Consider the following 24,723-nt stretch of genomic DNA (forward strand, 5'->3'; position numbering starts at 1 on the left):
TGCATTGTGTTAAATAATAATAAAAAAGGATAAGTCTCACAGACATGAACCAGACAAAAACGTGACTTTGGATATTTATTAATAAGGAGAATAACAATAAGTAGAATGCAGTGTACCGTTACACCGTCACTCAGTCCAGCTGAACTGAGAATATATTGCAGAGAATAAGTTAGAAAAATATTTTTCTTCCCTCCTCCACGGTGTGATTTCACCTCCTGCACCACAAACCCAAACCCTCGAGTGTTCGCGGCGTTTTTCACTGCAGACGTCACAGCGACATTCCGTCACACTCAATTTAACGTGCACGTTTGGGCTAGATTTTCACTGCACGTGCACGTGGTCATGTGCACCCACTCTGTGGGCGTGGCTACATGAACCTCATGATTTGGGGAGGTGGCGGTTTCAGTTCATGAAGCATGAAAGTGTTCTATTCGGGCACTGTGCACGAGTATTACATTAAAGTCAAAAGTTCTGTAGCCTCAGTTGGAGACTGTGGGTGGTGCATACGTTTAAGTACAGCTGGTTTAAAAAATAAAAAATCCATAACGTGTGTGCATATAAAGAGTTAATCTCAAAACTCTTTATGATGTCAGAGTGACTCAGTGCTGCAGTGAAAAACACAACGAAAAACAAAACTAATGAGGGAACTCATGCATGATTCTGTAAAGAGCATCAAAAATTAAAGTCATCAAAAATCCCCAATGAGGTCATTTTTATCCAGTAAGAAATGTGGTCAGTTTTATCCAAAGTATTTCAAGGACTTATTTTCTCATAAAAATGAAACACTGACGTAAATCTTCTTTTTTAAAATCACATTTCTGTTCTACAAAACCTAACAGAAAAAGCCTCCATGTTCACCCATGTGCTGAAAACTGTGTCTGATGACATCACAAAGGGAAGGAGAAACTGTCCTGTAGGAGGTGGTGGTGAATGTTGACACCTGCATCTGTCCCTCGGAGAGACACAAAAACAAACCGTTCAAACTCTCTACTGCCTCCTACAGGACATAGCACTGTGTCTATGTATTTATGTTTATTGGTCCATGGGCCAAGCAGGGTTTTGGTACCACTTAAGGGGACTAAGTGACACTTACACTCCAGCCTCAGTGTCCCACGACCTGCTTGGACCACTTGTCCTGCTTAGTTTCAAGTTACAGGGTAACATGTCATAGGTCATAGAATCTAATAGACGTTGACCTTGTATGACCTTTACATTGGAGACATTCAGTTCAGTCAAACCATTACATTTACTAATCCTATTAGCTCAACCAATAATTTGTGTCAGTTTTTATCAAAATTGGAGCAACTTTAACTTTTGACCCCTGTACAAACTTAAATTGACCTTTGTCACCATTTTTGCTGTTTTTACAGAGTAACTCCAGAACATTCGGTCAGATAGTCCAACCTATATCTTTTTTTGGAATCTTTATGGTCAGACAAAATAATGTGGTATAGTTTTCAAAATGATTGGAACATTTATTTTAATGTTGTCTTCTTCACTGACCCCCTGGATGGCCACCATACTTTTGTGTAGGCCATGGTACACTGAGGCGGGACTGTAAGTGTTGTTTAGTTCTCTTAAGTGGTACTGATTAGGTCAAAATTGACTACAGGTATGGAAGTTCTCCCTCTGACGAAGTCTCACTTCTGGAGCGTACAAGAAATTCCTCAGATGTTTCCACGTTCTACCTGACCATGTAGCAACTCCTACCATCGACTCATTCCGGGGTGACATCACACTTCTAGAAGCTAACCCGCCACACATCAAGTGTGACAACTTGCGACGTCTCGGTTCAGTTATGTTGATGATGTCCTGATGGTCTGCTGAGCCCAGCGGACTACCACTCGTCCTGCACGTTCAGGTCAAAGGGTCACTGCAGAAGACATCAGGATGTGTCCCAGATGCTGTCCACCTGCATGGACATCACCTGAGCGTCCTTATGAAGCCAAGCTGACGTGTGACGTGCACACTCTTGAAACACGCTGGGAGAGGTTGGACAGGTATGAGGTGGACGGCACCCGTCAGCTGTGTCGCTGCGCAGGCAGAGCTCTCATCCTGTGGAGGCGGGGTTTACAGACGAGAAAGAAACTCAAAAGCTTCTCCACGACCACCATGAACCCAGAGCCGAGGTACCGCTCAAGTTACAGAAGTTCATACAGGGTGCCGACTAAACGACAGAAAGGGACAAAAGCATCATCATGTGGTTCAGAGGCCGCTTTGTGATGTCATCAGGCATTTTCAGCAGGTGACTGAACGGTTTCTGCCATACTTTCTTTTAAAACATCTTTTCACAAGTATGAAATCTGAACTCTGTTTCAATTTAAAACAGATTAAAACAGGAAGTCTCCTTTAAACTTAGTAACGACATTAAACCTAGTCAGGAAAAGATTTAATTTATGTTCAAATGCAGATAGGGGCAGAGCCACAACACTTTCAGATGTGGTTTTACTCACAAAAGAATTGGAGCAAAAAGTATTGAAAATGTTGGACCTTGTCTGAAAGGTGTGATGTCATATTGTAAGGTGACTCCACATAAAGAGGTGGAGTCAAAAAAATTAGAAAATATTCATTGTGTGATAATGTTTTAAAAATCTGTTTCACAAAACTTTTGAAAACTTGTGTTTAATCTAAAACAGAAACCAATGAAGTTTTTAATTTGGGGGAGTGGATCTACAAAAAGGGGTGGAGCACATAGGGTGAGTGGACATCCTGACCAATGCACAAACGCTGTCAGTCACAACATTAAAGAGTTTTAGTCATAAAAATTGTGTCTAAATAATATATTTTTTTCTTTTTTCAATGACTTTGCCCACTGTTCCTGGGCTCAGCTGTTGTAATGTGATCTCGGCTGTGATTGGCCAGTGAGCTCTAAGGCCCCCCCCCCCAGAGAAGACAGAGAGAGCGAAAGAGAGCACATTTTGGAGTGTTAAAAAAAAGTGTCTCAAAATTAAATGTTGAAGTTCAGACAAGGAGGAATGTCGTCACCAAGCTACATGAAAACCAAATCTTGAAATTTTTAGTCAAGTGGGTAAAAAAAAAAAAATCAGAATAAATAAACCTCTGACTGTTTCAGTTCTGAGAAAAATTCAATCAAATTCCAAACAGAACAAATGAAAAAAATAAAGACAGGTGCCTTCATTATTATTATTTTTTTAACAACATCAGAACAATATAAGATCTTTTTAATAAATCATTTTGTTCCTGCTTTTTCAAAAGCTGCAGCGCATTTATTTTCATTAATGTAAATGACTGTCTCGAGTTGTGACACCGCCTGAAAACATCAAATATTAAAATAGTTCTGACACCCACTGGCTGTGGTCGACTGGCTTCCAGGCCGAACATCGTCCGAAAGGAAGTTTCTCCTTCTCAAAGTCTTTTATTTTGAAGTCTCCGAAGGGTGTTACCACGTGGGTGATTGCTTTTTATTCTCGCACAGTCAGTTTTGCTGTCCACAGCTTCCTTACAGTCATCAGACAAAATCCTGTCAAAATAAAAGTCCTTCCCTCAGTAGCAGCATTTCCTCTCGAAGAAAACTAGATGGTTTTTTTGTTTTTTTTTTTACAGGAAAATAAACATTTGCTCAACTCCCGCTTTAAAAACATTTGTAAGAATCTGAATCTCTGCATGATCCAAACTAAGTTATTTTACACTGAGGAGCGTCCAACACTTTGCTTCGTGTCTCTCGCTGTTTATTGGGCAGCAGTTCGTTCCCACGAGGACAGCTGTCGACCCAGCGATCGTTTCCTGTTTGAGTCTGAAGGCACTTGATGTCATGGCAGAGAACGAATCCTCGTCATCAGTCTGCCGCAGACAGACAGATGGCAAAATAAGACCAAAAAAATCTTTTTTTAAAAAAAGCTGCTGTGTTGGTCTGCCAGCTGGAAAAAGTTACCTTCTGCCAAAACCAAAACGACTGCTGTCTGAGCGTGCAGCTGGTGGCTACAGTACTGTTGATCTATGGATGACAGGGAGTAACGGGAAGATGGTCGTGAGGTGGGACGGCATTAAGACGGAGGGTGTTAAAGGGGTGGATTATTTTTCAAAGATTTTTTTTTTTTTTAATAAAAGGTGCGTTGTGTGGTTTTCAGTGACATCCAGGAGTGAGGTTTCAGATTTCAATCCAACAAACCCTGAGATTTGGTTGTTGGGTGCATTGCAGTTTGACTCCTCACCACTAGATGTCACAGAAAACCACATAATGCACCTTTAAGTGACCAAAGCATCCATTCAGCGCGTCATTTTCAGAACTGAGCTGAAAGCAAAAGGTCAAAGTTTTTCTGAATGTATTTGTAAATCCATTGAAATAATTTTTAATGTTGATGCTTCTTTTGTTTTCAGTCTTTCGACTTGTTTCCAATCTGGGGTGTGTGGACCACCAACAGGACAGGAAATCAGTGGTAACATAAACTATATGTATTTTTGTAGAGAATCGATTTACTTTTTGTAACTTGCTGCATAATTTAATCTTTTCAGCAATTTAAAAAAGTGGACCATAACGATAAAATATTCCACCTGTCACACGTGAGTCCGAAGTGGGTTTGGATTTTAAGGGGTCAGAAACCAAATAAGTTGGAAACTATGATTACACTAATGAGAAAGGACTTAATAGATTTAAGTTGTGTCTTGAAAAGTTGGCAATGTGACGAGATCTCGCGGGTCCTGCTGCAGAGTGCGTGTTGTCAGCGTGAAGCTAATTATTACAAATATTTAATGTCACAACTGGAATGTTAAATTATTTAGTAAAGTCACTGATGAGCAGCCTCCTATTTTCTCATAAACACAGATTAGACCAATTTGCATAGTTAATGATTCAATGAGACTGATTAGCATGCTATATAGACAAACTAGCCAACTCGTAAGCTAGCTGTATCTATGTTTATGGTTACCTTACCTGTTACATGACATTAAACACAGTTGTTTTGTTTATAACAGTTTATACATGAACAGAGCATGATGTTTCTAAAAACAGGGTTGTTAGCATGGCTAACTAGTATGCTAGCCACATGCCTTTTTCCTGACATTTGTTCTTCATGTTACCTCAGAGATCAACAATATTACTGAAACAAGTTCATGAACAAAAATGTAGCAAAAAGATGTTTTAGTTTTAGTCATTGTTAACATTTGAGAGATTTTTTTTTCTAACCAAAATTTGCTACAGCTGTTTATAATCATGAAGCTTTGAGCACATTTTGTGGTTTCCAGGTTTGAATCTCATACTAGCGCTAATTTCAAACACACCTGATTCTTGGATTAAATGGTACCTAGCTTGTTCGCTAAAGGGCAACACAGTAGCACCACGGTTAGTCCTTTAGCGTGACGTGAGAAGAGTTCTGGTACAACCCCTCCCTCCGTCCACTCTGCTTCTGCATATTTAATGTAAAACTTTAGTCAAATCAATATGTGGATCTGATCCGCCATGGCGGCTCTGAACAAACAGGAACAACCAAAAAAGTCACGGCAGCGTGCTAGCTAATAGCTTTTCTGTGTCATGGACGCAGGCAGCAAAGACATCGGTTCATTCTCCTTAACTGTCTACTCACTGACAGCTTTTACATGACCTCTTGACCTTTTGCTTTAGCCATCTGTTGATCTAATGTCCTCTTTGGTAGTTGTGGAGGCGGGGTTAAATGAGGCGGGGCTGGTTGGGGGAATGAGAGTGGAAAAACACTGGACTCAAAGGTGCCACACAGAAAATGAGGGTCACCTCTGTCGTCCAATAAGAGCAAAGCTCAGGGTGACGCACAGCTGCCATATATGGGGCAAAGAGGGCGGGGCAAGTGACCTCAGATCTGTGGGTCAGAGAGCAAAAACATCATTAGCAAGTAAATAAATAAATAAATAAAATACAAAAGTGTTGCATTTGTTTGTTTTTACTTCCTTTGAAAATGTGTAAATATTCTGAAAATCATGTGACACCATACACCCAATCAGAGGTTTAGCCACACACCCAAAAACAGCTTCCTGTCATTTATATGCTAATTTGTGCACCACATTTCTTATGTTAGTGTGAAGTTTTTAATTGCTTGTTGCTCTTTAAGATTTCACATAAACATCATCTTAACGGTGAGAAATAAAATTAAACAACTTTTATTTTCCACGTTGACGTAATAAGAACTGCGAGGACACGCCCATAAAACAGTCACCAGCGGCAAATTTAATCAAGTCCATCAGCGACATCTTAAACACAAAGCTGAAGACATGAAGTCACAGTTTGGTTCCATTTGGTTCTAACAGTCAGAGAGGTAGTTCCCATGTTTACAGAACAACAACATGTGAACGTGTGATTATTAATAATTTATTTCCAACATTTTCACAATAATACACCTGGCTTTCAAACTGTATGTTTCTCTTCATTTATGGTGTGAAATAAAGTGACTTTGGCGATAACAGAGCAGGAAGTGAACTCACTGTTGGGGGGAGGGTCTTTACATTCCCCTTCCTCGATAGTGACATCATCAACGGCGATATCTCCTTCGATCCCAGGCCCCCGGACTCCCTCTATCACCATCTGACCAGGAGAGACAACATCAGCATCAAGGTTCAAAAGACCTTCTGCACCCGGAAGACTTCTGTCAAGTGGGCGTGGCCTGTACCCAGAAGACCTCTGTAAACTGAGCGTGGTCTGTACCTGGAAGTCTTCAGTAAAGTGGGTGTGGCCTGTACCTAGAAGGCTTCAGTAAAGTGGGTGTGGTCTATACCGAGAAGGCTTCAGAAAAGTCGGTGTGGGCTCTACTTGGAAGGTTTCAGTAAAGTGGGTGTCGGCTGTACCTGGAAGGCTTCAGTAAAGTGGGTGTGGTCTATACCTGGAAGGCTTCAGTAAAGTGGGTGTGGTCTATACCGAGAAGGCTTCAGTAAAGTGGGTGTGGCCTATACCGGGAAGGCTTCAGTAAAGTGGGTGTGGCCTATACCTGGAAGGCTTCAGTAAAGTCTGTGTGCCTATACCTGGGAGACTTTAGTAAAGTGGGTGTGACCTGTACCTGGAAGGCTTCAGTAAAGTGGGTGTGGTCTATATCTAGAAGGCTTCAGTAAAGTGGGTGTGGCCTGTACCTGGAAGGCTGTGGTTGGGTGGATGTTGACCTTGGCTTGGTGCCAGCGGTCTCCTTGGTTACCGGACAGACTCCACATGGATGTTTCGATTGCAGTTTGGCCCTTCTGACGCAGGAACACGTTGAGCGCTCCTACAGGATAGAGAGCAGCGAGGTCGGGGTTGTGAATGTACCGACACAGAAACAGAGTACAATGGAATCATTTGGCGTTTTAAGATGTTTGTGTAAATATTCTGTAGAACACGCCCCTTTGACAGGGGTCACACTTCTGGTCTTACCGATGTGTTTCCCGTACATGTGATAGTAGAAGGCAAAGCAGTAGGCGGGGTTGGCAGTTGCGCTCATGGAGGAGGAGCTCTTGGAGCCCATGTTGAAGGTGGGTGAGAGGAGGCGGGCCTTGTCACCTTCCAGCCTCGGTCTGGACGTCTCGATGTACATGTAGAAACCTGATGGGAGTCAGAGGTCAGGTGAACAGTGAAGGCGAGAATCTTGAATGTGTGACGCAGTAATTTAACAGATCAGTAACCAATATGCACACTGACACTGGTGAGACTCCAGGATCATAAATATTTGGACAATGAAGATTTGGAGTTTTGTCCGTGTATGATGTCACACTGGAGTTAAGATCAAACAAGACATCAAATATCTCCGCCTTAATTCATCAGCATTATTCACCGTCACAATAAAGCTGTCAATCTGAACGATGAGCTCATGTTTATGATTTGATTTTAAGTCCATTATGTTTGACAGCCCGCGACCCGATCCGGGATAAGCGGTTGAAGATTATATATATATATATATATATATATATATATATATATATATATATGAATGACAGACCAGTGTCCAAATATTTATGGACATCATTGAAGCTGTGTCCCCGTCTGTGTAGCTTACAAACTTTGTGCGTCTTGTGTCGTACATCTTCATTCAATGTCTTTCCTCTAAATGTCAGCCTGAACCAATCAGCTATTATGCTAAATATAGATGTCGTGCAGTGCGTAACGTTTCAGAAAAATTCTTTAAAATATTACATATTAGATTCTGAGTTGTGCAGAGAATCAAACCCCTAATGCTGCCTTGCTCTTACACTAATCTTTGTGGAATTACCCATAAGGCATCAGTGCTGTCAAGTGGAAATGGGATGGATCGAGCAAAATAACAGCGGAGCAAAAAAACAACAGTAAATCCCCCGTCGTCTCAAACAAATAAAAACAAATTAAATTGTACGCGACCGTGGCGAACACACGCACGCATGTTTCTGCTGCTGAAGTGGATTTAAAATGATTTAGCCTGAGGTTGATTTTAATGAGATTCCACAGCAGAGTGAAACCTCACAGAGGAATAAATGGGTCATTTTCCAGGAGGAAATGAGGAGGCGGAGCCAAACAAATAGCAGTCTGTGTCAGCATGCCGAAGGGATTCCATGTTTGTTTGTTTTTCAACATTTGTTTACTCTGGGATTAAAGCGTGAGCTCTTTTCTCTGTCACACATTTAATCCCGGCAGCTCTGTTGCCTTGCTCAGCGGCACCGTCACAGGCTGAGGTTCAAACCTCTGAAGAGTAGTATAGAAGCTTGAATCTTCGACTGGACTGGGTTGCTTGACGCGAGGACGTTTCGCTTCAAATCGCAGAAGCTTCCTCAGCTAAAATTCTTGCTCTGGAAGTCTGACTTCTGTCTGACTCTTGTAGAGAAGAATAAAACAGAAGCCAACAAAAGCTGGAGTTTTAAACCTAACCAGACCCCTCCTACAGACTGCTATAGGCTAGTGACTAAACAATAGCTCTAATTAGCAACTACTGTGCTCTAGTTAGCACACCTAATGACAGGACAGCTGTCCCTCTAATGATGGGATGGATGCCTTTCTGATGGCTCCCTTGATGACGTGAATGACTCATTACCATGAACAAAAGACTGAAACTCCTTTGACCTGAGTATCCCATTGTAAACAGGGGATAAAGCGTGTCTCAGACCCCCTCCCCGGTTAAGGCTGGGTTTCAAACGTTTTACAAAGAATGCCTCCTTGACCCCTCTCTCCATGAAATGGTTTGAGAGAGGGGTCAAGGAGGCATTCTTTGTCCAATGTCCAAAATACTGTTAACTGATGTCTTAATTGATTTTGATCTGGTTTGCATTGATCAATCAGAGTTGGGGGAGTGCCTCTGTGGCTGTGGGCGTGTCTCTGTGGCAGCGCTGACATCAATCATGCGTAAATTCCTTTTTGTGATCCTTTTACTTCCAGATAAGTTTTGTTTTCACGTGTTCCCATCTGTTTGTTTATATGTTTGTTAGCAGGATTATTCCAACACTAATAAACCTATTTTTACTGACACCTAGTGGAGGGACAGGGCACAGGACAAGAAAGAGGCCTTTAACGTTTGGTGCTGATCTGGATTAAAGTGCAGATCCAGGATTTAGGTTTTTCTTTTGGGATTGTCAGATGTTTTGATTAATTTCTCCAAAAGAAATGCACCAAGTTTCAGACAAAATAGTGCAATATGTATCACATAATTAGTTACAGATCCAGATAGTGATCCAGATCTGGTGGACGGGGGCAGTTCACTGGAGAGGATTAAAGATTAGCATTTGGATTAAACAAAATGGGCCGTGGTAGTTTGGTTTGCACTCAAACAAGTGTTATTCAACAAAAACAATGTGTCTGCCACGGCCAATCACTTTACAAGGTGGGCGGAGCTACTGAGGAGTCAGAGTTGGAAACAGATAGGAGCAAATGCTTAGTGTCCTTCAGCTGTCCAAAAGAATTGTTGTTAAAATTAAGTGGCTCCACCCCCTCGGGAAGTTGCATTAATCTTTTCATTGTTTGCAAGTTTGATGTTTATTTGAAAACAAAATTCTGACAAAAAAGATAAATCTTTCTATCACTCAAAACAAGATCACATGTCAAACTTAAACCCACGATGGGATTTTTTTTTAGCAAATGCTGGGAAGCAGATGAATCAGACTTCCCACTCGGAGCCGTCATCCTGATCCGTGAAGTGTTTTTGCTGTGGTACGGATGCTGAGATCGTCTTTATTTATCTGGAAAGTTTGACAGGCGAGTTGATGGCACCAGCGTGGCGGCTGACAGAAGAAAGATAATTTAGCGTGGAATCAGTTTGCTGCTTTTTGCTGATAATGTTCGTCTGTCTTAACGAGACGGAAAAACGGCAAATCCCACTGGACAACGTGATGTTTAACGAGTCTGCAGGAGACTGAAAAAGTCACTTCCATCAGCCTGAAGACCATCGAACAAGATGGAAACACAGATGGCAAAAACCAGACTGAGCTCGATGATCAGACTAATACAAAATAAATAAAAAATATGATTGTAATTAGGCTTTATAGCTGATATTTTTTTTTTTGGGGGGGGGGGGGGTGAACAGTCTCTTGGTTTAGATGATTACTGAATGGTTATTGTCCTGTTTAAATGTGGAATCATGCATTCAGCTGTAAATCTACAAAACATTCAGATTTTTATGGAACCCTGAAAGAGTCAGATGCGGAAAAAATCTAAATCTGCACCCACACTTTAGAAATCTGAGGCCACGGTTTGTACTCACACTTTTTGTAGGCTATCGATCCATGAATGTGCAGGTGTCACCGACATGAACATGTCACCAAGTCAAGTCAAGTCTCAAGTGATAATGACCACCAATTGTTTGCAAGCTGACTTGAGACTTGTATTTTGCTCCCATTTTGTATGAGATGAACTCAAAGATCTAAAACTTTTTCCACATACACAATATCACCATTTCCCTCAAATATTGTTCACAAAGCAGTCTAAATCTGTGATAGTGAGCACTTCTCCTTTGGTGAGATAATCCATCCCACCTCACAGGTGTGCCATACCAAGATGCTGATTAGACACCATGATTAGTGCACAGGTGTGCCTTAGACTGCCCACAATAAAAGGCCACTCTGAAAGGTGCAGTTTTATCACACAGCACAATGCCACAGATGTCACAAGATTTGAGGGAGCGTGCAATTGGTATGCTGACAGCAGGAATGTCAACCAGAGCTGTTGCTCGTGTATTGAATGTTCATTTCTCTACCATAAGCTGTCTCCAAAGGCGTTTCAGAGAATTTGGCAGTACATCCAACCAGCCTCACAACCGCAGACCACGTCTAACCACACCAGCCCAGGACCTCCACATCCAGCATGTTCACCTCCAAGATCGACTGAGACCAGCCACTCGGACAGCTGCTGAAACAATCAGTTTGCATAACCAAAGAATTTCTGCACAAACTGTCAGAAACCGTCTCAGGGAAGCTCATCTGCATGTTCGTCGTCCTCATCGGGGTCTCGACCTGACTCCAGTTGGTCGTCGAAACCGACTTGAGTGGGCAAATGCTCACATTCGCTGGCGTTTGGCACGTTGAAGAGGTGTTCTCTTCACGGATGATGCGAAGGAGATGTGTTGCACTGCATGAGGTAAATACTGACCGGTATCCCCCCTCCAATAAAACAAAACTGCACCTTTCAGAGTTGCCTTTTATTGTGGGCAGTCTAAGGCACACCTGTGCACTAATCATGGTGTCTAATCAGCATCTTGGTATGGCACACCTGTGAGGTGGGATGGATTATCTCACCAAAGGAGAAGTGCTCACTATCACAGATTTAGACTGCTTTGTGAACAATATTTGAGGGAAATGGTGATATTGTGTATGTGGAAAAAGTTTTAGATCTTTGAGTTCATCTCATACAAAATGGGAGCAAAACCAAAAGTGTTGCGTTTATATTTTTGTTGAGTATATATTGATGACTTGAGAATGATTTGACAGTGACTTCGTCCCACCTCTGCACAGCTGGTACATAATAAAACAGAAAAACACCTGTTTTTTAGAGTAAATGTGAAATACCACAGAACAAGAAGCACGTAGAGACAAGTTCTGGCTCCATCTGAACAGTTTTTAACGTCAAAGTCTAAAAAAAATAAAAATGAACCGAACATGAACATGACAGAGTGAGCAGTGTTTGTGCCACAAACAAAAATTTCCACTTTTCTTTTCACCCTCCGTCAGCTGAACGCTCCCAAAATGACAGATGACGTGTGTTGTGATTTCTGCAGTTTTAAACAACAGCAAATTGGCAGTGGGTGATCAGCGGCAGGAATAGACTGCGTGCGCTCTTCCACTGCACCACAATGAAAAAATAGTTGAGATGATTTTAAGTGCTCACCTATAAAACACAGCCATGATCCTCAGTACATAAACAGTTGAGATTATTTCTTTATGAATCAGACTCGTCTCCTTCCACTGGAGCTGTCAGCTGATGGGGGGGTGAAGATAAAAGCAGAGATTTGCGTTTGAGGCACAAACGTTGCACTCAGTCATGTTCGCGTTATGTTGTTTTTTTTAGACTCTGACATTAAAAACTGTGTTCAGATGGATCCAGAACTTGTCTCTATGTGCTTCTTGTTCTGTGGTGTTTCACATTTAGCCCCAAAACAGGTGGTTTTCTGTTTTATTACGGAGCAGCTGTGTCCCCCAGACATTAAAACACACACACACACACACACACACACACACACACACACACACACACACACACACACACACACACACACACACACACACACACACACACACACACACACACACACACACACACACACACACACACACACACAGAGTTTAGTGACATACGTATTTAAGTCCAAGTTGAAGTTAGTGACATCCGCACATTCATGGACAGATAGTCTACAGAAATTGTGGGTAACGTTTACAAACCCGCAGCCTCAGATTTCTAAATTGGTACAGATTTAGATTTTTTTTTCCACACCCAACCCTTCCAGGGCTCTCTAGGTTTTTATTCATGTGAATAAAAATAAAAAAAACTATCAATTTCATTAATAAAACAGACAAAATTGATCCTTTAGTTGCACATGCTAGTGCACAAACAGTACGTGTATGTTTTACCGTACACTGATGGCAGCCTTTCAATGGTAAATGGACTGCATTTATACAGCGCTTTTCCATCTGCATCAGACGCTCAAAGCACTTTACACATCAATGCCTCATATTCACTACGATGTCAGGGTGCTGCCATGCAAGGCGCCCACTACACACCAGGAGCAACTGGGCAATTAAGGACCTTGCCCAAGGGCCGTTAGTGATTTTCCGTTCAGGCTGGGATTTGAACTGAGGATCCTCTGGTCTCAAGCCTAATGCTTAACCACTAGACCATCACCTCCCCCATAAATATCACAACTTTTAGTTATTTGAATTAGTAGGTTTTAGTTATTAGTCACTGTCAAATTTATGTCCTTTATGAATTTCTTCTGCAGTTTTGCCCCAAACATTGAATCAGTCAAAATGTTTGATATTAAAAATACCTAAAAAACAATAAATGCTGCACCAAATCATCAGATTCTCTCTCCGTCTCTCTTTAATGCTTTCGTAGTAATCTTTTTTCTTCCCTGCTGCTGTTGGCTCTGTTCTGTGCAGCAGGTCCAAAATATTTAATCCTCTGCAGAACTGAAGTCTGCAGGCTGTTCATCAAGCCGCTCTCATTCAGTCTGCACGTGCACGGCCCTTTTAAAGTCTCAGCCTTTAACCAACACCACCTTATCGGTGCACTCAGCTGATTAACATTCAGTGTGCGCGCATGTTAATCTGGATCTGAAGGTTCTGCAGAACACCCCCCCCCCGCCCCCCAGTGAGCACATCGAATAAATTTGTAAACATGAGGGAGAAGCATTTCTTCTTCATATGCTACATAACAAATAAAGATCTCATTTCACTAATTAGCGGTGAAAATGCACATAAACATCACAGTGATTCTCACAAACTTCAGCAGATGGAACTGACACATATTTTTGTCTGTTTGCTGTTACAGAGACCGAAATGTTCGGGGCTTGTCCGGGATCATAACGTAACATTTAGTAGAAAAATTTGACCTGATTTGTCCAACTCGCACAGAAGGTCTGATCAACAACAAACTTCAGCTGATGGGAGTCTTTGTTTGGATAGCATGAAGGGACGGCAAGCTGCCCGATACTTCTCATGACCTTCTGCAGTCATGCGTTTTGCTTTTTGATCCCATTTCCAGCCCGGTTCAACGTTCAGACAAGCGGTCTTATGTGGGTTTGAGTTTGCATACCTTGCTTGGAGCCATTGTGGTCGGAGCTCGGTCCTGTGTTGGGGGTATATTTGGTGTTTCGGATGGCGGTGCTATGACGTGTCCAGTCAAAGTCATCAGTTTTGTCTTGAGAGAACAAGCAGACAGCCTCATCCTCAAAGCCACACTGGAACTCCCCTAGACACACACACACACTGTGACCTCATAATTAACCTGCAGCAGTGATCATAAAGAGGATGGAGCCTCCGTGTTAATTGATACTTACTGAGGTGTGGGTTTACAGGAGCTGTGGAGGGACAAAAAAACAAATCAGATTATTCATAAAAAAAATGCATTATTTAATGTTTTACAATTAAGCTGAAAAAAGTGATTCACGAAACGTTCAACAGTTGCAAACATATTTTAACATAATTTTACTGACTTGATTTTAATGGCAGCCAGATTACTTCCTCCTTCTACTTATAGTCTAGGACGCTGTGGAGGTTGCAGCCAGAGATGTTTCACACGTGAACACTAGATGGCAGTGTCATCAATTTCAACTGGTCAGAAATGATTTGGAGCAGCATGGTGTTCAGCGATTCGCTGTCATCGATTTCTATGTTTGCTGTCCTGTTGTGGGGTCAGCAAAACGTGACCACTTCGATGACCCTCTGATGAGCTAATGTGGCGTTTGCAGGTCTGAATATGTGATGCGTTTGCTGTACAGCGGTCATCTCAGTGCTGCAGCCAGGTGGAGGAGTGACATCTGTGAGACAAAGCTTCAAATCCAACCGCTGCAGCTTCTTCTCTCTTCTACTGGAGGTTTTATTGTTGTTGTTTTTTTTATGTTTGCGTGCTGAACCTCCTGTGGTGCATTTTCAGTGTTTATGTCTCACTTTGTCACCTTGTTTTATTTCAGTTGGAGCTTTTATTTTTACTTTGGCATTTCTCTGCAGTCATGATGGTTTATTTTTTTATTTAAATTCTCTTCTGGATTCCTTTGTGACAAATGAACTGTTATTTTTCTTTATTCCCCTGTTCATCGTCCTTCAAGTGGAACAAAACAAAAAGCTGTCATGCAGCAAATGCACAAACCAGAAAATAAGTAGACAAATATATTAAAAACAAATGCAGTAAATTATTATATTGACATAAAAAGACACATTGTAATGTTCCTTTTTATGTCTAATTCCAGAACGAGAGTCTTTTGTGGTTCTGCTGATGAAATCATAAAAGTGGTGAAACAGCTGAGGGTAACACAGGCTCTAAGGATCTGTGGGGTCGGTGCTGAGGTCCTCCAGGCGGGTGGAGAGCCGTTGTCCTGGTGTTACAGACAATGTTTGTGGGTATCAACCCGACGGCCTGGAAGAAAGCCGTTCCACTGTGGATAGGGACCAGCAATGACCTGTACTGTAGCAGTACTACACTGCTCTCTGTGCTGGAAAAGGTGCTGACAGGGGTCATTCTCAAAGGGATTCAACCCAGTTACATGCTGCACAGTGACCACAGCAGTCTGGATCCACACTCTGCTACACCCTCACTCAGCGAGTACTGATTGAGCTCCAGCGTTAACATCGGCAGTGCTTCTTTGGAGCTTCTGCTGACTTTTGCACACGTTTGATCCAGCTGGCTGGGATCCTCTTTGGGACATCCTGAGACTGAGCAGAGCTTCCAGACATCATCTTAGACTTCTTTCCAGTGAATCCTGGGCTTCCTCAAGGGTGTGTATTGGTTCCTACACTGTTAAGTGTTTGCATGGAGTGGGTGTTAGATTGGATGTTGGGTCGGGCTGTAGAAACCAGAAACTTTGGTGCTTTTGTTGTCAATGAAAGGCCTTGACCGTGACTTTGTGGACAATGGTGGATCTTTGTGGAATCAGTGGAAACGCTTCAGAAGCCGAGTGAGGAATCAAAGTGTATGGGTTTGTGATTGTTCTGGATTCAGACAAAGATCCAGGCTTTCACTGACTTCCTGGACGCCATCAGAGGTGCATCTGCATGTGGCGAAAGTGTTGAACTTCAAGGATTCAAAAGAATTTTATTGTCATATCAATCAATCAATCAATCAATTTTATTTATATAGCGCCAAATCACAACAAACAGTTGCCCCAAGGTGCTTTATATTGTAAGGCAGGGCCATACAATAATTACGTAAAAACCCCAACGGTCAAAACGACCCCCTGTGAGCAAGCACTTGGCGACAGTGGGAAGGAAAAACTCCCTTTTAACAGGAAGAAACCTCCAGCAGAACCAGGCTCAGGGAGGGGCAGTCTTCTGCTGGGACTGGTTGGAGCTGAGGGAGAGAACCAGGAAAAAGACATGCTGTGGAGGGGAGCAGAGATCAATCACTAATGATTAAATGCAGAGTGGTGCATACAGAGCAAAAAGAGAAAGAAACACTCAGTGCATCATGGGAACCCCCCAGCAGTCTAAGTCTATAGCAGCATAACTAAGGGATGGTTCAGGGTCAACTGATCCAGCCCTAACTATAAGCTTTAGCAAAAAGGAAAGTTTTAAGCCTAATCTTAAAAGTAGAGAGGGTGTCTGTCTCCCTGATCTGAATTGGGAGCTGGTTCCACAGGAGAGGAGCCTGAAAGCTGAAGGCTCTGCCTCCCATTCTACTCTTACAAACCCTAGGAACTACAAGTAAGCCTGCAGTCTGAGAGCGAAGCGCTCTATTGGGGTGATATGGTACTATGAGGTCCCTAAGATAAGATGGGACCTGATTATTCAAAACCTTATAAGTAAGAAGAAGAATTTTAAATTCTATTCTAGAATTAACAGGAAGCCAATATGGGTGAGATATGCTCATTTGGACATATAGTTCTGAGGGGTGACGATGTCCTCGTCACATTTAATAACTGCCAACAAAATGTGGCGTGACTTGCTGTGCCGACTTAACAGCTGTCACTCATGTTTCCAGTGGAATCAGTGATGTCATCAGGGTTGAGATTCAGCTTCAGTATTCTTTAGAATCACTCCTCTGTGTGAAGTATTGCTGTGATTGGCTCAGGTGTTTAGAAAGTTGACCAGCAATGATGCATGTGTCAGACTCTGAATGACATGGCACCCAATGATGTCTAACCCTAACCCGGGACCCAGTGATTAGCAGCAAGGCTTTGACATAACATGTTGTGTTGAAAGATGCCAACATGGTCCAAAATAGGAGGTTTGGTGCTGCTCATGTGGATTTATCAGAAATCCAACATTACAGAGCTGAAAATGCAGGTTTTATGCAGTTAATCATGGAAATTTTGCAGACTGACTCACTACCCAGCTGACTCACTGACTGACTTATTTACTGACTCACTCATTCACTGACTGATTGAAAGACTCTCTGACTCACTGATTCACTGACTGATTGCCTGATTCTCTGTGTGAGTGGCACATTGACCGAATGACTGACTCACTGAATGAATCACTGATACACTGGCTGGCTGACTCGCTGTCTGATTCACTGATTCACTGGCTGATTGATTGACTGATTCACTGAGTGAGTGACTCATTGACCCACTGACTGACTGACTGATTCACTGGCTGATTGATTGATTGATTCACTGGCTGGTTGACTCTCTTGACTAATTCACTTACTGTACCTGTCTTGCTCATCACAGGGAAATGTTCTTTTTAAAAAAACCTGGAAAAGTTGCTTTACATCCGGTTTTAACTCCATCTGCAGAAATAAAGCTTTGCTAATATCATATGAGTCAGTTTAATAACCGTGGATACGGCTGAGTCAGCCAATCAGTATTCAGGTTTGTGTTATGAGGTCATGCGTGTGAGAGTCTTCGTCCGTTCAGGTGCCTCTGCTTTCTCAGAGCTTTAATTCTCCAACCTGCAGAGATCAGCCAGAAAGCTCACACGCTGTGTATGTGGTGGTTTTCCCCGTCCATTTCCTGTCAGATTAAGTTTGGCTTCATAATCCTGCTCCTTCTTCGCATCAGCACGCCTCTTCCTCTTTTTCTAAAACTCCTTCAGACTCAGAATTCATTGAGATTCGTCAGTATTTTGGTTTCAGTTAAGGAGGTTATGGGTTCTGCTCCTGTTTGACGGTGGATGTTTTTAATTTCATTTTTAGTTCAGATTCAGGGACTCAGGTTTTTGGCATGACCGATCATCGTGCTGGTTTCATTGTAGCCCTGATGTAAAGACGCCGTTTAGACAGCTCTCATGTGCAGTTTGACAGCACAGGAGACGAGCCATGACATCACCAGCAGCTCATGCACCAAGCAAACTTGCCACAGCAGCTTCACCTGGAAACACAGAGAGCAGCGACCCAGATAGACCAGACAGAACCAGGGGCGAACCCCAACAGCAGACACTGAATCGTGTCAGACTGAATCATATGGCCCACGCTGAATCACATGGCAGAAACTGAATCATGTGTCAGACTCTGAATCATGTGTCAGACTGAATCACATGGCACACTCTGAATCACGTGGCAGGCTGAATCACGTGGCAGACTCTGAATCATGTGGCAGACTCTGAATCACGTGGCAGACTATGAATCACGTGTCAGACTGAATCATGTGTCAGACTATGAATCACGTGTCAGACTGAATCATGTGTCAGACTGAATCATATGGCAGAAACTGAATCATGTGTCAGACTGAATCATATGGCAGAAACTGAATCATGTGTCAGACTCTGAATCATGTGTCAGACTGAATCACATAGCACACTCTGAATCACGTGGCAGACTCTGAATCATGTGGCAGACTGAATCACATGGCACACTCTGAATCACGTGGCAGACTCTGAATCACGTGGCAGACTCTGAATCACGTGGCACACTCTGAATCACGTGGCAGACTCTGAATCACGTGGCAGACTCTGAATCACGTGGCAGACTGAATCACGTGGCAGACTCTGAATCACGTGGCAGACTCTGAATCACGTGTCAGACTGAATCACGTGGCAGACTGAATCACGTGGCAGACTCTGAATCACGTGGCAGACTGAATCACGTGGCAGACTCTGAATCACGTGTCAGACTGAATCACGTGTCAGACTCTGAATCATATGTTCGATTGAATCACGTGTCAGACTCTGAATCACGTGTCAGACTCTGAATCACGTGTCAGACTGAATCACGTGGCAGACTCTGAATCATGTGTCAGACTGAATCACGTGGCAGACTCTGAATCATATGTCAGACTGAATCACGTGGCACACTCAGAATCACGTGGCAGACAGATATGTCAGACTGAGTCACATGGCAGACGCTGAATGATGTGTCAGACTGAATCATGTTGCAGACTCTGAATCACATGGCAGACGCTGAGTCATATGTCAGACTGAGTCACACTTCAGGCCCGCTGATTGGTCACAGTAATAAAGATAGAACAGCAACAGCTCGTATTAATTCTGAGGCTCCCATCAATAAATCACTGACAACTGATCAGATATTTACTTCAATCAGGTCATTTCTTTGTCTCATTTAATCATTTGATGGAGAAAAAAAGCTGTCAAATGCCTGTCAGCCAATCAGAGGACTACATATCAATCAATCAATCAATTTTATTTATATAGCGCCAAATCACAACAAACAGTTGCCCCAAGGCGCTTTATATTGTAAGGCAAGGCCATACAATAATTACGTAAAAACCCCAACGGTCAAAACGACCCCCTGTGAGCAAGCACTTGGCGACAGTGGGAAGGAAAAAGAATTTTAAATTCTATTCTAGAATTAACAGGAAGCCAGTGAAGAGAGGCCAATATGGGTGAGATATGCTCTCTCCTTCTAGTCCCCGTTAGTACTCTAGCTGCAGCATTTTGAATTAACTGAAGGCTTTTCAGGGAACTTTTAGGACAACCTGAAAATAATGAATTACAATAGTCCAGCCTAGAGAAAATAAATGCATGAATTAGTTTTTCAGCATCACTCTGAGACAAGACCTTTCTATTTTTAGAGATATTGCGTAAATGCAAAAAATATGCGCATTGAATGACATATCCTGATCAAAAATGACTCACAGAAGATCAAAAGATTTCTCACAGTATTACTAGAGGTCAGGGTAATGCCATCCAGAGTAAGGATCTGGTTAGACACCATGTTTCTAAGATTTGTGGGGCCAAGTACAATAACTTCAGTTTTATCTGAGTTTAAAAGCAGGAAATTAGAGGTCATCCATGTCTTTATGTCTGTAAGACAATCCTGCAGTTTAGCTAACTGGTGTGTGTCCTCTGGCTTCATGGATAGATAAAGCTGGGTATCATCTGCGTAACAATGAAAATTTAAGCAATGCCATCTAATAATACTGCCTAAGGGAAGCATGTATAAAGTGAATAAAATTGGTCCTAGCACAGAACCTTGTGGAACTCCATAATTAACCTTAGTCTGTGAAGAAGATTCCTCATTTACATGAACAAATTGTAATCTATTAGATAAATATGATTCAAACCACCGCAGCGCAGTGCCTTTAATACCTGTGGCATGCGCTAATCTCTGTAATAAAATTTTATGGTCAACAGTATCAAAAGCAGCACTGAGGTCTAACAGAACAAGCACAGAGATGAGTCCACTGTCTGAGGCCATAAGATCATTTGTAACCTTCACTAATGCTGTTTCTGTACTATGATGAATTCTAAAACCTGACTGAAACTCTTCAAATAGACCATTCCTCTGCAGATGATCAGTTAGCTGTTTTACAACTACCCTTTCAAGAATTTTTGAGAGAAAAGGAAGGTTGGAGATTGGCCTATAATTAGCTAAGATAGCTGGGTCAAGTGATGGCTTTTTAAGTAATGGTTTAATTACTGCCACCTTAAAAGCCTGTGGTACATAGCCAACTAATAAAGATAGATTGATCATATTTAAGATCGAAGCATTAAATAATGGTAGGGCTTCCTTGAGCAGCCTGGTAGGAATGGGGTCTAATAGACATGTTGATGGTTTGGATGAAGTAACTAATGAAAATAACTCAGAACAATCGGAGAGAAAGAGTCTAACCAAATACCGGCATCACTGAAAGCAGCCAAAGATAACGATACGTCTTTGGGATGGTTATGAGTAATTTTTTCTCTAATAGTTAAAATTTTATTAGCAAAGAAAGTCATGAAGTCTTTACTAGTTAAAGTTAAAGGAATACTCGGCTCAATAGAGCTCTGACTCTTTGTCAGCCTGGCTACAGTGCTGAAAAGAAACCTGGGGTTGTTCTTATTTTCTTCAATTAGTGATGAGTAGTAAGATGTCCTAGCTTTACGGAGGGCTTTTTTATAGAGCAACAGACTCTTTCCAGGCTAAGTGAAGATCTTCTAAATTAGTGAGATGCCATTTCCTCTCCAACTTACAGGTTATCTGCTTTAAGCTGCGAGTTTGTGAGTTATACCACGGAGTCAAGCACTTCTGATTTAAAGCTCTCTTTTTCAGAGGAGCTACAGCATCCAAAGTTGTCTTCAATGAGGATGTAAAACTATTGACGAAATACTCTATCTCACTTACAGAGTGTAGGTAGCTACTCTGCACTGTGTTGGTATATGGCATTAGAGAACATAAAGAAGGAATCATATCCTTAAACCTAGTTACAGTGCTTTCTGAAAGACTTCTAGTGTAATGAAACTTATTCCCCACTGCTGGGTAGTCCATCAGAGTAAATGTAAATGTTATTAAGAAACGATCAGACAGAAGGGAGTTCTCAGGGAATACTGTTAAGTCTTCAATTTCCATACCATAAGTCAGAACAAGCTCTAAGATATGATTAAAGTGGTGGGTGGACTCATTTACATTTTGAGCAAAGCCAATTGAGTCTAATAATAGATTAAATGCAGTGTTGAGGCTGTCATTCTCAGCATCTGTGTGGATGTTAAAATCACCCACTATAATTATCTTATCTGAGCTAAGCACTAAGTCAGACAAAAGGTCTGAAAATTCACAGAGAAACTCACAGTAACGACCAGGTGGACGATAGATAATAACAAATAAAACTGCACATAGGAACATGTTCCCTGCACAATGAATTGTGTCTACTGCATTTAACCCATCCTAATTGCCAGTTAGGAGCAGAGGTCGCCTTTAGGCGCCCGGGGACCAGCTCCAGATGTACATCTCTGCCTAGGTCAACAGCAGGGCTGAGCAAACCATGACCGGCCTCATGACAACAGACAACACACACATAACACACAACACACATAAGCCGGCCCGGTACATGAACACATATAAAAAGCACACACAAGGTAAAACTAGGGAGAGAAAAACCTTCATAGCTGCTGCGTTAAACTACACAGCAGCAATGCAGGAAAAAAAAACCCATCAGCACAAAAAAAAAAAAACAATGATCACACACAGACGAGAGACGACGACCGAGATTTGAAAAGTCCAGTTATCAGACAGAACACTCCGGAGGCAGCCTTTAGGCGCCGTCAACGGCCTTGTTTGTCCATCCTGGAGGGAAAAGGGGCCCAGCCCTGAACAGTCCACTGTCCACAGTCAACGTCAGAGCTGTAGAAAGTAAGGGCGGGGGAAGACCAGGGTGTGAGGCTTAAGTGTTGTTCTTCTTCAGGAGGTTTTTATCACAGCGGCCTTGAAGTGCAGCTGTGTTTTGGGAAGCCGAATGAATATCCAGATTAGCAGACGCCTGAAAGATTCCACAGTCTGAAACAGAGTGGCTTTCAATACATCTGAATATAAGAGAGGAGATGTGGTCATTACTGACGATCAAAGCGGTTTTCCAGTGCAGCCATCCTCCCAGAGATGATTTCCAACGTGCGGTTAACACCCGCCGACTGAGCTGACACTGCCCTTCCAATCGAATCAATCATGTGGGGCAGCCTGGACGGGCCAATTATTGCCGCTTCCACCTTCTTAATTTTCCGGTAAACCAGCACTATGCCCGCTCTACACAGCAGAAAGCCGGTCACCACCGAGCCAAATATATACACATCTTCGACGTCCTCCACAGACAGCGTGTAAAGGCACATGACCTGCCATTTCCTCCAACTGTCCATCACGTAGCCCATCACATGCGTCCCAGCAGGACAGGTCGGGTCCTCTGCCCCCGAGTGTCTCGTAGAAAAAATAGTGTCAATTGCGTTCAGAGACCACTTTAACAGATCCATTTTTGCCATTATCCAGAAGAGCAAAGCTGGCAGCCTCACAGACAACACACCACAGAAGCAGGAAAGATAGGGAGGGAGGGAGAGAGAAAAAAATGCGTCCGTCTCAGCCAAGTGCAAGGAGGCAAAAAAAACTTGTAGACACTTTTACTCATACTTGCAGTGTACATGCCTCTGGGTCCTCAGCCATTGCGACTCAGAGACACCTGAGAAGATCTTATAGAGTCATGAGGTCAAAGGTCAAAGGTGTATGTTGATGTTCATATCGTTGCAGGAGAACGAAGGTCGAAGTCTTCAGGGTCCTGGTGCTTCTTGTCTGGTTCTGAGACTTGGACTCTAACCAATGACCTAAGGTGACGACTGGATGTCTTTGGTACCAGGTCTCTTTGGAGGATCCTTGGGTCCCGTGGGAATGACTTTGTGTCAGAGGAGCGGTGACTTAGTGAAACAGATGAGTTGCACCGGTTGCAAGATGATGTTCTGTACTTTGCTGAGCGTGACCCAGTGACTCAGTGCCGAGGACCCCAGCAGCTGAATTTTCAAGGACACGCCCACATTTCACCTGGCTGCAGCAGGGAGACGGTTACCTTCAGCATGTGAGGATGAACTGGTTGTCTGCCTGACTGGTTGTCATCCAGGACAGTTCTGTCATGTTGTGGATGCAGAAAGTTAACCTGACCTGAATGTAGCCAAGCTCATGACATGGCTAATGCAGTGTCATGCAGTGGACAGTGCACATGCGGGTGGCAACAATCTGTGCGGGCTAATGTGGCGCATGGAGCGCATGACCACGGTCATGTGAACACGCCTTCATATGGTATACTTTTATGATTTGGTGAGCTGGCTGTGAACCAAATGGCAACAACAAGAAATGGATGCTAGGCTATTCCAAACCATACCGCTGTACGTGATGATGCGCTCAGTAGGGTCGCCCTCTCCGTAACGGGTGATGGGGGTGAGGCTGACCAGATAGGACTCTGGTTTGATGAGTTCGGTCAAGTTGTAGGTCAGCAGCTCCCCCTTCTGAATGGTTCCCTCCATGGGGATCTCCTGCTCCCACCAGCGGGACTGACCCATCTGAAAGAGACATTTAGCAAAATTTAGATTTCTAAACCAAAACAAAAATATCTTAATTTATAAAAATAGTCAGGGGAGAGTTACTGCCCCAAGTGGACGAGTTTAAGTATCTCTGGGTCTTATTCATGAGTGGGGGTAAGTTGGAGCGTGAAATCAACAGGCGGACTGGAGCGTCGTCTGACTGTATCGGACTGTTGTGGGGGGATTAGATTTCCCAGCTGCCTTGGGATCCCACAAGAAGTGTCACAGGACTTGGCCGAAGATAGGGAAGTGTGGGAAGACCTGCTTGGTCTACTGCCACTGTTCCCCAGACCCAGAAAATCAGCAGAAAATTAATTAAAATACTGCATTTCAGAATCAATCTGCAAGTTTTTCTTTGGTATTTGTACCATTTGCATTGTCATTGATAGTTCTCGTGTACTCAGGTCGATCAATACATAACAGGAAAAATGGCTGTGGAGTGTACAGGATGTAGTGTACTGCTGA

The 24,723-nt window shown here is 42.7% G+C and overlaps 1 protein-coding gene across 1 annotated transcript in view; it reads right to left on the minus strand.

The window, feature by feature from the left end:
* Positions 1-2,797: 2,797 nt before the first annotated feature.
* Positions 2,798-24,723, minus strand: part of mdga2a (MAM domain containing glycosylphosphatidylinositol anchor 2a) — a 59,160-nt gene continuing 37,234 nt past the window's right edge. Inside the window, exons 11-17 of the mRNA XM_034195119.1 lie at positions 24,060-24,237; positions 14,394-14,414; positions 14,150-14,305; positions 7,325-7,492; positions 7,048-7,178; positions 6,409-6,508; positions 2,798-5,789 (exon numbers count right to left, since the gene is read on the minus strand). Of these exons, the coding sequence (XP_034051010.1) occupies positions 5,701-5,789; positions 6,409-6,508; positions 7,048-7,178; positions 7,325-7,492; positions 14,150-14,305; positions 14,394-14,414; positions 24,060-24,237 (843 nt within the window). The 3' untranslated portion in view covers positions 2,798-5,700. The remainder of the gene's footprint in view (positions 5,790-6,408; positions 6,509-7,047; positions 7,179-7,324; positions 7,493-14,149; positions 14,306-14,393; positions 14,415-24,059; positions 24,238-24,723) is intronic.

Source organism: Thalassophryne amazonica, chromosome 19 (genome assembly GCF_902500255.1).
Source record: "Thalassophryne amazonica chromosome 19, fThaAma1.1, whole genome shotgun sequence".
Classification (NCBI taxonomy): domain Eukaryota; kingdom Metazoa; phylum Chordata; class Actinopteri; order Batrachoidiformes; family Batrachoididae; genus Thalassophryne; species Thalassophryne amazonica.